This window comes from Coregonus lavaretus (assembly GCF_964263955.1).
Source record: "Coregonus lavaretus genome assembly, chromosome: 15".
Classification (NCBI taxonomy): Eukaryota; Metazoa; Chordata; class Actinopteri; order Salmoniformes; family Salmonidae; genus Coregonus; species Coregonus lavaretus.
In genome coordinates, this window is record NC_140002.1 from 21,472,759 (window position 1) to 21,485,639 (window position 12,881).

The 12,881-nt window shown below is 40.9% G+C and overlaps 1 protein-coding gene across 1 annotated transcript; it reads right to left on the reverse strand.

Annotated features, from left to right (window-relative positions):
• Positions 1–292: 292 nt before the first annotated feature.
• psmg1 (proteasome (prosome, macropain) assembly chaperone 1) lies at positions 293–11,767 on the reverse strand. The gene is made up of 7 exons (XM_084178066.1): positions 11,567–11,767; positions 11,166–11,275; positions 10,712–10,869; positions 3,705–3,767; positions 3,357–3,555; positions 2,856–2,986; positions 293–2,189 (listed from the first exon to the last, which is right to left on the reverse strand). The coding sequence occupies exons 1-7, from the start codon at positions 11,683–11,685 to the stop codon at positions 2,112–2,114; spliced, it is 858 nt and encodes a 285-aa protein (XP_084034192.1). The 5' UTR covers positions 11,686–11,767; the 3' UTR covers positions 293–2,111.
• Positions 11,768–12,881: the final 1,114 nt, after the last annotated feature.

Sequence of the window (12,881 nt, forward strand, 5' to 3'; positions counted from 1 at the left end):
CATTTCTTTGTCAGTGGGCAAACGTACAAAATCAGCAGGGGATCAAATACTTTTTTCCCCTCACTGTACACAATCCATGTCTCAATTGTCTCAAGGCTTAAAAATCATTTTACCCATCTCCTCCCTTTCATCTACACTGATTGAAGTGAATTTACAAAGTGACATCAATAAAGGATCATAGCTTTCATCTGGATTCACCTGGTCAGTCTGTCATGAAAAGAGCAGGTGTTCTTAATATGTTTTGTATACTCAGTGTACAGTCTGACCTTTTAAGGCATATTTGAGACAAAGATTTGGGGATGGTATTTATTTAGAAACTTCTAATAATATCAGTACATTTTCAAAGTGTTAATATGAATGTAAACACATTTAAATATCACAGAATTTCAGGATGTTTATTTAAATGTAACACTACTTGAAAAAGTAAAGGCACAACGCTCGCTCACCATTAAAAACTAATTGTTTTCTTTAACCTCTTGAATAATGGGGGAAAATGTAGATTTCTGCCTAAATAGACATACCCAAAAGTAATCATTTTTCATGAGATGGCCATAAACAATAACAGGTAATGTTGTATAGTTTTAGAAAGGTCTGGAACACACCTTTCTGGTAAAAAAAATCATTTGTAATTGCTGAGGTGTACTCACTGTTGAGGACACAAGCTCAAGTACATAGCACAAATATTATGAAAATATGAAATAGAAAAATCATGATTTTTTCCCCTATTCAACAAATGTGGAGCAATAGGGCTTGAAATGACTGATGCTTTGTAAATATAGTAACAATCAAATTATAAATGACTTACTATAAGATTGCGCCTTTCTTATAACTAAAACAAATATGATCATACTTAGTGACAGTACAATATTGGCACTATTTCATACAACTGACAGAATGTTCTCCTAAACGTCCACTGAGCAGCACAGAGACAATTCAATGTGTGCAGACTCTTTACAACTTCAGCTTTAAACACAAAGTGATTTCATCCATCTGTGACCAAGAGAAAGTGGTCTTGTTTAAATTCTATGAAATTATTTAGTATTATGTCATTTTGAGAGCTCTAAATCCGGCTGAGAATATCACGGTGAGATGAAACCACAACTGTTGGATTCGCTAGACTGTCCCCTTTCATATACCGTATCCCAGGCAGGGCTCCTTCACTCAGAGGAAGAGCAAATATATTATTTGTCTGGACAGGGCAGAAAATGTGACACGTCACTCGCTACGCAAATGTCGGGTGCAGACAGATGGGTGCAGACAGATGGGGCTGTCTGGCACTATAAGGCACAGGTCCCTACAACATTCACAGAGTGCTTTGTACATGAAAATGTCAGTCGGAACCACTCCAGAACTGCGCAAAGTCCCCCAAGTTAAAAACCTTGACGTTTCGGCCATCAATGGCTAGGTTGAGTTTAATGCTGAGCGAGTGTTGTGCCTTTTCCTTTTCAATTAAGGTGCCCTCCACTCTTTCCAAATTAAAACATGAATTACATATTATTTTAGTTTAAATGACAGGTTGACTTTTTTTCTAAATGGCATGTTTCTTTTTTTGATTTCACTTGGTTTTGAGAAACTTACCCCACCAGCGATAGACTTCCTCATGCTCGTTCTGCAGTTACAGGGGCACAGATAAAACATGAACAAACGCTCCAAAAACACCCAAGTACATCCTTTTAGAAACGGTAACGCTCACAGTATAGTGATGCAGGTCTTGAAAGATGCACGGAGAAGGGCTACACGGAGAAGTATCGCTCGAGTCCAACAATTTTGAATTTAAAGTTCGGAAAGACACAATCTCATGTGTACAATGTCTAAAGACCTGCATCACTATACTGAGATCAATGCCGTTTTTAAAAGAACGTATTTGGGTGTTTTTTTAGCTTTTGTTCATGTTTTATCTGTGCCCCTGCAACTGCAGAACGAGCATGAGGAAGTCTATCGCTGGTGGGGTAAGTTTCTCAAAACCAAGTGAAATCGCAAAAAAGTGTCTGAACACTTCTATAAAATGCCATATTCATCCAAAAAACAGATTTGGTTAAAATAAAGTGAACCTGTCCTTTAGGTAAAAGACAAAATACAGAGCCTATTCAGTACAAATAAATCTTCCACATTTAAGTATACAGGTTACTCTGAGCCTCAGTGATTATGGCAAACTTTCGGAGGACGTCAGCGCTCAGACAAGGCTCCAACTGGAGGTAAAATGGGGGGAGAGAGAGGGAGATAGAGAGAGATCAGCAACGGAAGACAAAGCTTTTGAGAACACTGAACAGTGTTGAATAGCTACCATTAGGATATTAAATACTCTACAACAGGGATGGGAAACTGTTGGAAACTTACCTTTGAGAGTTTGAATAATAGAACACACAGGTGCAATTTCAAAATTTGGTTGTGCATCAGCAGTCACTCAATTAGCCAATATCAGCATTTTTCTTTTAGATTGGTAAATTAGCTGGCCGCTAGACTATCTAAACTTGTAGTAAGCATGGTCGAATTACTGACTGGGATAGGCCCCATTGCTCATCAGATATATTAAAAACTGCAAACATTTGCCTCTATCCTATGGCAAAATGTCTAGAATTGCAGGAAATTAAATGTAACTATAATAATAATATAATATGCCATTTAGCAGATGCTTTTATCCAAAGCGACTTACAGTCATGTGTGCATACATTTTTACGTATGAGTGGTCCCGGGGATCGAACCCACTACCCTTGCGTTACAAGCGCCATGCTCTACCAATTGAGCTACAGAGGACCACACATTTATGTATCTTCACTGACACGAGGGAGACAACTAAAATGTTTTGCTCGCAAGGTGGGGGGTGCCCATCCCTGCTCTACAATGTATGCGCTCACCTTGACCAACTTGCTTAGACACAACAGAACAGGTTTGTAGGTTTCCATGGTGATAGAGTCTGGGCTGATGACATCAGTGTAGCACTGGTACAGAACAGCTGGAATCTGATGGACTTGGCAGTGGCTCAGTACTGAGGAAAGAATAGAGATCCATTTAAGTTGACATTCTGTGTGAAAATGAAACAGAAATGAACCAAAAATAACCATAACGTTTTGGAATTTTCCAGAATGTAATCCATGGAAAGGTCCTAAGGAGAAATAATGACATCAATTCAGCAAGTTGGCTAATATGCATGATCCAGCAAGAATATTTGACAAATTAAATCAGTTTCGTTAATGCAAGTGCTTTTTACGCAAGTAAAACATGCCTGAACATGGTTGGGGTCAATTCCATTTCAAAGTCGATCAATTGAATGAATTGAAAATAGCCCATTATTTAATTCTGTGGAATGAAATGGAAGACTTCAACCCAGGGAATCAAAGACATCAGTATGGTGGTACCTGCAGCTGGCAGTCCAGTGAGGATGTTGGGCTGCTCTAGTGCAGGGCAGAGGGCCTGGCTTTTGGAGGCACTGCTCTTGAGGGAGCGTAGGAAGGGGACAGCGCTACCATAGAGGTAGTCTGGCGTTTTGTACTCAGCCACAGGGCTGTCCGACAGCACCATCACACTGAGCCCTCTCTTCTGGAGGCAGCCAAACACCTAGAACCAGATGGAAGAAGGGAGAAAGTTAAGAGACCATAGTCATTGGTGACCAGTGCTTTTACAGTCACATCTACTTATAATCATATCAAGCAGTGGGCATCAACCTAAACCTCTACAAGGCAACTATAAAATCACAAGAGCTTTACCTTTTCTGTCCATTGAAACAGTTGGTCCTCCGCAATGTAACAAGTGCTTTGGCAGACCAGGACCTACAAAAGCAACACAAGAATATGCTTTAAAGCAGTGGTCACCAACCAGTCGATCGCGAGGCTTTCCTAGTTTTTCCCCATCTCCAAGGCTTTCCTACTCAATCGCCAAACATTTCTAATTTTAAAAAAACAACGATAAAGCCTTGCGTTCCTATTTTTTTATTTGTTCCGCACTGTTTCCGGTAGGTGCAGTTGATTCAACTGCCCTGCGTGCCGGGTATCGAAGTGTTCCCATTTTTAACCATTTCATGTGTCTGAAGGAACGAACTCAACATACCCGGCAGGCCCGGGGAGCAAATTAAGTACACCCATAGGTCTACTGCTGGCCAATCAGATAGCTCAGATCACCGTGTCTGCAGCTTCCACGAGCCCACAGCGAAGTTGATAGTCGACTCTACTGTGTGAGATTCAAAACGTAAAAAATCATGACTAGAAACTGTCAACGAATATAGCAAAGAGCTGCCGTTAATGTTTAAGATTTTATTCAGCACTATCAACACATTTATAAGCAATAAAAAAAAACTCCCCCTATCCACTCACGCTACAAAGTTTATCGATAGACTTGCGTTGTTATTATCGGCTTGTCTTTCTAATATAGAGGAGTAGCCCATTTCACGTTATCTGGTCATACGAGTAACATTAATTGGTGCATGAGCCAGAAAACCATTAGAGGCAGCCTCTCTCGAAACCCGCCCTCCGCTGAGACTGACCATCAGATGCAGGCACCATCAGTCCAGTAAAATAAACCATTTCAATGTATGCTTCCCAAGTAATGCTACAAATTATATATTACCAGTGTGATCATATACCTCACGTTTTGAAATATAATTTTAAAAAACGGTCTGAGAAGCACAACATTGGCAGGACAATTCAAGAAGTCTATATGCAGTGAGAATGTATTGAGCTTATAGCTTATGCACAAACCTCATTGCTACAAAACAGTTTTTGATAGGTTCATGTGGCATAGGCTTACGATGAAGTCATAAAAAAAAAAATATATATATATATATATATATATATACATACACACACACACACACACACACACACACACACATACATACACACACACACACACAGAGTGGGGAAAAAAAGTATTTAGTCAGGCACCAATTGTACAAGTTCTCCCACTTAAAAAGATGAGAGAGGCCTGTAATTTTCATCATAGGTACACGTCAACTATGACAGACAAATTGAGGAAAAAAAATCCAGAAAATCACATTGTAGGATTTTTTATGAATTTATTAGCAAATTATGGTGGAAAATAAGTATTTGGTCACCTACAAACAAGCAAGATTTCTGGCTCTCACAGACCTGTAACAACTTCTTTAAGAGGCTCCTCTGTCCTCCACTCGTTACCTGTATTAATGGCACCGGTTTGAACTTGTTATCAGTATAAAAGACACCTGTCCACAACCTCAAACAGTCACACTCCAAACTCCACTATGGCCAAGACCAAAGAGCTGTCAAAGGACACCAGAAACAAAATTGTAGACCTGCATCAGGCTGGGAAGACTGAATCTGCAATAGGTAAGCAGCTTGGTTTGAAGAAATCAACTGTGGGAGCAATTATTAGGAAATGGAAGACATACAAGACCCACTGATAATCTCCCTCGATCTGGGGCTCCACGCAAGATCTCACCCCGCGGGGTCAAAATGATCACAAGAACGGTGAGCAAAAATCCCAGAACCACACGGGGGGACCTAGTGAATGACCTGCAGAGAGCTGGGACCAAAGTAACAAAGCCTACCATCAGTAACACACTACGCCGCCAGGGACTCAAATCCTGCAGTACCAGACATGTCCCCCTGCTTAAGCCAGTACATGTCCAGGCCCGTCTGAAGTTTGCTAGAGTGCATTTGGATGATCCAGAAGAGGATTGGGAGAATGTCATATGGTCAGATGAAACCAAAATATAACTTTTTGGTAAAAACTCAACTCGTCGTGTTTGGAGGACAAAGAATGCTGAGCTGCATCCAAAGAACACCATACCTACTGTGAAGCATGGGGGTGGAAACATCATGCTTTGGGGCTGTTTTTCTGCAAAGGGACCAGGACGACTGATCCGTGTAAAGGAAAGAATGAATGGGGCCATGTATTGTGAGATTTTGAGTGAAAACCTCCTTCCATCAGCAAGGGCATTGAAGATGAAACGTGGCTGGGTCTTTCAGCATGACAATGAACCCAAACACACCGCCCGGGCAACGAAGAAGTGGCTTCGTAAGAAGCATTTCAAGGTCCTGAAGTGGCCTAGCCAGTCTCCAGAGATCAACCCCATAGAAAATATTTGGAGGGAGTTGAAAGTCTGTGTTGCCCAGCGACAGCCCCAAAACATCACTGCTCTAGAGGAGATCTGCATGGAGGAATGGGCCAAAATACCAGCAACAGTGTGTGAAAACCTTGTGAAGACTTACAGAAAACGTTTGACCTGTGTCATTGCCAACAAAGGGTATATAACAAAGTATTGAGAAACTTTTGTTATTGACCAAATACTTATTTTCCACCATAATTTGCTAATAAATTCATTAAAAATCCTACAATATGATTTTCTGGAAATTTTTTCTCATTTTGTCTGTCATAGTTGACGTGTACCTATGATGAAAATTATAGGCCTCTCATCTTTTTAAGTGGGAGAGCTTGCACAATTGGTGGCTGACTAAATACTTTTTTCCCCCACTGTATACACACACACACACACACACACACACAGTACCAATCAACCGTTTGGACAAACCTACTCATTCAAGGGTTTTTCTTTGTTTTTACAATTTTTTACAGTGTAGAATAATAATGAACACATCAAAACTATGAAATAACACATCTGGAATCATGTAGTAACCAAAAAACTGTTAAACAAAACAAAATATATTCTTCAAATAGCCACCCTTTACCTTGATGACAGCTTTGCACACTCTTGGCATTCTCTCAACCAGCTTCACCTGGAATTCTTTCCAACAATCTTGAAGGAGTTCCCACATATGCTGAGCACTTGTTGGCTGCTTTTCCTTCACTCTGCCGTCCGACTCATCCCAAACCATCGAAACCTGTTTACTGTCACTTCCGTTCTGAGCGTTTCACTTGTCTCCGTGCTACGCTGTTTGTTGCTGCTTGGCTACCTGCCAAACTTGACGGTTTTTACTTTTTAAAAACCATTTAATCAATCTTCATTTAACCAACGTCTTAGTTATTTTTATATAATTTTTTCCCCTCGCTCAATATTTTTCTCCCCGGACACGGTTCTACAGGACCTCCACCAGCCGAAGCTAAGTAGTAACATTAACACTATGCCATCTAATTGCAGTCCCTGTACTCATAACATACAGGAAAACTATCGCCTTATGGTGAGGATAGCTGTGCTGCAAGCCCAGCTTCAGATGCAATCGTTAGGCAAGGGCAATTTAAGTGTAGGAAAGGATGAAACAGAGTCTGTGCCACCAGTAAGTACAGATAGTAGTATAAATCCCCTCACACAGTCCCCACAGCCGGACAATTTTCTCATGGCTTCTGGAAAGAAATGCTGTCGGCATGCTCAACCGTTGTTGCTCATTCAGCCGACAGAAACTTTCAACCGGTTCTCCCCAGTAAGCAACGAGTCGGAGTCAAAGGCCGAGCCTTCTCAGGTCTCTCCTCCACCCGTTACGGGTTCTGAGCCACCAAAGCCTCCCACCATTAGCTCTGACAAATTGAAACCTAGTCATTGGCGACTCCATTACCTGCAATATTAGACTTTAAATGTATCATCCAGCAATCATACACTGTTTACCAGGGGGCAGGGCTACCGACGTAAAGGCTAATCTGAAGATGGTGCTGGCTAATGCAAAAACTGGCGAGAGTACAGAATATAGGGATATTGTTATCCACGTCGGCATCAACGATGTTAGGATGAAACAGTCAGAGGTCACCAAGAGCATCATAGCTTCAGCGTGTAAATTAGCTAGAAAGATGTGTCAGTATCGAGTAATTGTCTCTGGCCCCCTCCCAGTTAGGGCGAGTGATGAGTCTCACAACTCAATCACTGGTTGAAAACTGTTTTCTGTCCCTCCCAAAATATAGAATTTGTAGATAAAAAAATCGGCCCTCTTTCTGGGACTCACCCACAAACAGGACCAAGCCTGGCCTGCTGAGGAGTGACGGACTCCATCCTAGCTGGAGGGGTGCTCTCATCTTATCTACCAACATAGACAGGGCTCTAACTCCTCTAGCTCCACAATGAGATGGCCACCTTAGTGGAGTCTGCCACTAGCACAGTCAGTGTAGTCAGCTCAGCTATCCCCATTGAGACAGTGTCTGTGCCTCGGTCTAGGTTGAGCAAAACTAAACATGGCGGTGTTCGCCTAAGCAATCTCACTGGAATAAAGACCTCCTCCATTCCTGTCATTATTGAAAGAGATTGTGATATCTCACATCTCAAAATATGCCTACTTAATGTTAGATCCCTCACTTCCAAGGCAGTTATGGTCAATTAACTAATCATAATCTTGATGCAAATGTCACTTTACCACCAAAATAATTACTGAGTTTGTCTTTTGAGCTTCTAGTCATGAAATCTATGCAGCTTACTCAATCACTTTATATAGCTACTGTTTACAGGCCTCCTGGGCCGTATACAGAGTTCCCTGAATTCCTATCGGACCTTGTAGTCACGGCAGATAATATTATAATTTTTGGTTACTTTAAATATTCACATGGAAAAGTCCACAGACCCACTCAAAGGCTTTCGGAGCCATCATTGACTCAATGGGTTTTGTCCAACATGTCTCCGGACCTACTCGTTGCCACAGTCATACCCTGGATCTAGTTTTGTCACGTGGAATAAATATTGTGGATCAAAATATTTTTCCTCATAACCCTGCACTATCGGACCAACATCTTATTACGTTTGCAATCGCAACAAATAATCTGTTCAGACCCCAACCAAGGACCATCAAAAGCCATGCTATAAATTCTCGGACAACCCAAAGATTCCTAGAGGCCCTTCCAGACTCCCTCCTGTGACTTGAACTCTGCAGCATTTATTTGGGCTGCAATTTCTGAGGCTGGTAACTCTAATGAACTTATCCTCTGCAGCAGAGGTAACTCTGGGTCTTCCATTCCTGTGGCGGTTTCATGAGAGACAGTTTCATCATAGCGCTTGATGGTTTTTGCGACTGCACTTGAAGAAACGTTCAAAGTTCTTGATATTTTACATATTGACTGACTTTCATGTCTTAAAGTAATGATGGACTGTCGTTTCTCTTTGCTTATTTGTGCTGTTCTTGCCATAATATGGACTTGGTCTTTTACCAAATAGGCCTATCTTCTGTATACCCCCCCTACCTTGTCACAACACAACTGATTGGCTCAAACACATTAAGAGCTGTCATCAAGGCAAAGGGTGGCTTTTTGAAGAATCTCAAATAAAATATATTTTGATTTGTTTAACACTTTTTTGGTTACTACATGATTTCATGTGTTATTTAATCGTTTTGTTGTCTTCACTATTATTCTACAATGTAAAAAATAGTAAAAATTAAGAAAAACCCTTGAATGAGTAGGTGTGTCCAAACTTTTGACTGGTAGTGTGTGTATACACTACCATTCAAAAGTTTGGGGTCACTTAGAAATATCCTTGTTTTCGAAAGGAAAGCAATTTTTTCCCCATTAAAATAACATAAAATTGATCAGAAATACAGAGTAGACATTGTTAATGTTGTAAATGGCTATTGTAGCTGGAAACGGCTGATTTTTAATGGAATATCTACAGAGGCGTACAGAGGCCCATTATCAGCAACCATCAGTCCTGTGTTCCAATGGCACGTTGTGTTTGCTAATACAAGTTTATAATTTTAAAAGGCTAATTGATCATTAGAAAACCCTTTTGCAAGTATGTTAGCACAGCTGAAAACTGTTGTGCTGATTAAAGAAGCAATACAACTGCCCTTCTTGAGACAAGTTGAGTATCTGGAGCATCAGCAATTGTGGGTTTGATTACAGGCTCAAAATGGCCAGAAACAAATAACTTTCTTCTGAAACTCGTCAGTCTATTCTTGTTCTGAGAAATGAAGGCTATTCTATGCGAGAAATTGCCAAGAAACTGAAGATCTCGTACAACGCTGTGTACTACTCCCTTCACAGAACAGTGCAAACTGGCTCTAACCAGAATAGAAAGAGGAGTGGTGCACAACTGAGCAAGAGGACAAATACATTAGAGTGTCTAGTTTGAGAAACAGGCGCCTCACAGGTCCTCAACTGGCAGCTTCATTAAATAGTACCCGCAAAACACCAGTCTCAACGTCAAAAGTGAAGAGGCGACTCCGGGATGCTGACCTTCTAGGCAGAGTTGCAAAGAAAAAGCCATATCTCAGACTGCCCACCTTAATCTTTACTTTTTATTGGCCAGTCTGAGATATGGCTTTTTCTTTGCAACTCTGCCTATATATGAGGCGACGCCGGGATGCTGACCTTCTATATATATATATATATATATATATATATATATATGAGCTGTAGATCTCGGCCTGCATTTTGACTCTGAAAGTGATCTCAGCTCTGAAAAGGTTGGTGACCACTGCTTTACAGAATCTGCTGTAATCGCTGAGTCACTGACTACAGTAGCAATGAAAATATTGTTGGAACACACCTTTAAAGGTAAAGTCAGCGATCCACAAAGTAACGGCCCATAGTTCAGGAGCCTATCTCTGGACGCTAGTCTGTTGCATTTAAGAAGGTGAAGCGTTTAAGAAGAAACAATTAAGAATGTGAAGAGCGAGGCTTAAATTCTCTACTGTTTTTATCCCGCAGCTCTAATATTGCAGCAGTGTGAAACGCACCTGTGCACATGCGTGGATATTTTTGCGTCTGACATTGACTATGGGCCGTTGTGGTTTGTACAAGGCTTACTTACACCTTTAAGTGTATCCTAAGTACAATTGTTGGTGTGCATTGTGTTTGATCAGCCACTCACTGCTGGGTTGTCCCTGTGTCGGTAGAAGAGACAGGCTGGCTCTCCAGGAAGTGGGGCAATGCTCTGTCTACTGGAGCCCCTACTCCTCTCATTCCATAGTGACGCATGGCCCACTGCATCCCAGCTTTCAGTGTTCAACACATACGCAGACAGAAATCCTGAAAACAATAGGAGAGAATGTTCATTCCTTGAGATAAAGAGAAGAGAGTTAGACCAGGGGTGTATTCATTAGTCAGATTCCATTGCAAAACGTGACATAAAAGCTGTTTGGTTCCATTTCGTTCTCAAACGGAAGGTGTAGTTAATTTTAATGGTACGGTTTTCCTATTCCAATCCGAATAGTCTTCAGAGCGTTTGGCACAAGCTGCATTTTATAAATTATAGAATCTTCCCAAAACGTTTTGCAACGGAATCCGACTAATGAATACACCCCAGTCGTCTCAGGTGAGCTTACCTGCAGCATTAGGGCCCACGGCAATGATGAGGTCTGAGCATTGCAATTTGTTGCTGCCAGAGCCCTCTAGTGATTGTGCGACTTCTGTGCACCACGCAATATGGACCTCCCTGTTATGCCAGAACAACAGTCAGTCAAAATCATAATCTTTACACTCAGTCACCGTGTACTAACTTATTGAAACAATAAAAGGAGCTGTGTATAGTTGAGAACAGAGGACATGGTTATTTTATTGACAAGCGATGGATATTTCAAAAGAACAATCTGCTGCATACTAAGCTACAAACGTCAAACATTTAAAAGCCTTCGCTATCTAACGTTAGTTACCTAGTGAAACTGAAAGCTCAATCGCGTGCAGTTTGTGAGTCGTTAGCATTTATAGTTAGCTAGCTGTTAGTTACCTCTTTTCTTCTATCTCTCTGTGAATTTGCTCATCTTCATTTTCAGCATCCAGATCATCGTCGTCTTCTTCGACTGCACGTGAGTAAACGGATAAAACCTCTCCGAAAAACGTTGCCATCGTTTATTGTATGACTGTAGCTAGCTAGATGACTGTGCTGATAGAAAAATGTGTGCTCAAAGATCCTCACCGTGGGAGAATCTCAATTGTGTCTCCTCGCGTCCTCTCGCCTCTTTCTTAACACCCATTGGAGGAGAAGGTCAGCAAAGCGGGACCAGCTGGCTTTCTCATCCAATGGGTTTTGAGAAAGACGCGAGGAGGTACAATTGAAAAATACCCCGTGTGTACTTCCGTCGTTTTCTTCTTTCTCCGTTTTTCCCTCGAGTTCAACGCGACAGGTACCTATCGCCGCCTATCATGCTGGAGTGTAACAAAATATACAGTCGCTAGTGAAAGTCTACAACCCTTGAAGTTGTCACATTTTGCTGCCTTCATTTAAATCTAAAAAGGGATTAAATTGAATGCTTCTCCTACCGATCTACACAGCCTACTTCACATTTTCAAAGTGAAAGAAAATTATAGAGCATTTTCCAAATTATTTGTTATAAAAATAAAAAAACTAAGATGTCTTGATTGTGTATGTCTTCAGAGTTAATACTTTGTGATGGTGGAAGCACCTCACGCAGCCATTACAGCTGTGAATCATTTTGAATAAGATTCTACCAACTTTGCACAACTTTAAGGGCAAAATACTGTATATCCATTGGTTTTGTCAACATTGCTCAAGCTCAGTAGACTAAATTTGGTTGGGAATCATTGATGGACAGCAATATTCAAACATTGTCTGTGATTTTCAAGTAGATTTAAGTCAAGACTGAAGCACTAAGGAACACTCAACACAACTTGGAAAGCCATTCTGGTCTGTCTTTGGCAGAAATGTGTGTGTAATTGTCCCGCTGAAAAATACATCTCTATCCCAGGGTTAGATATTCAGAAGACTGAATATTCTGACAAACTCCCCAGTCCCTGCCCGTGGCAAGCATACCCATAACATGACACTGCTACCACAATACTTGAAAATACAAGTTTCACTGTGTTGATTTGGATTTGACCCATCACATCTGAAGTTTTTAATTTAGACCTAAAAGTTCATTTCCTCCATGTTGTCTTTTAGTATTACTTAACAGCCTTGTTGAAAACAGAATAGATTATTTGGAGTGGATTTTTTAAACACAAGCTTCCATCTTTTCACATAATTTCACATCTTTTCATACAGGCCAGTAATGTGGAGTGAATGCAATGTCGTTGATACTCTG

Bases quoted from the DNA above. Each gene is read 5' to 3' on its own strand.
- psmg1 (XM_084178066.1), bottom strand. From the start codon at position 11,685: ATGGCAACGTTTTTCGGAGAGGTTTTATCCGTTTACTCACGTGCAGTC. The intron at 11,276-11,566 runs GTAACTAACAGC...CTGGCATAACAG, and splicing joins AGAGAGATAGAAGAAAAGAG to GGAGGTCCATATTGCGTGGT. The intron at 3,768-10,711 runs GTGAGTGGCTGA...TTGCTTTTGTAG, and splicing joins GACACAGGGACAACCCAGCA to GTCCTGGTCTGCCAAAGCAC.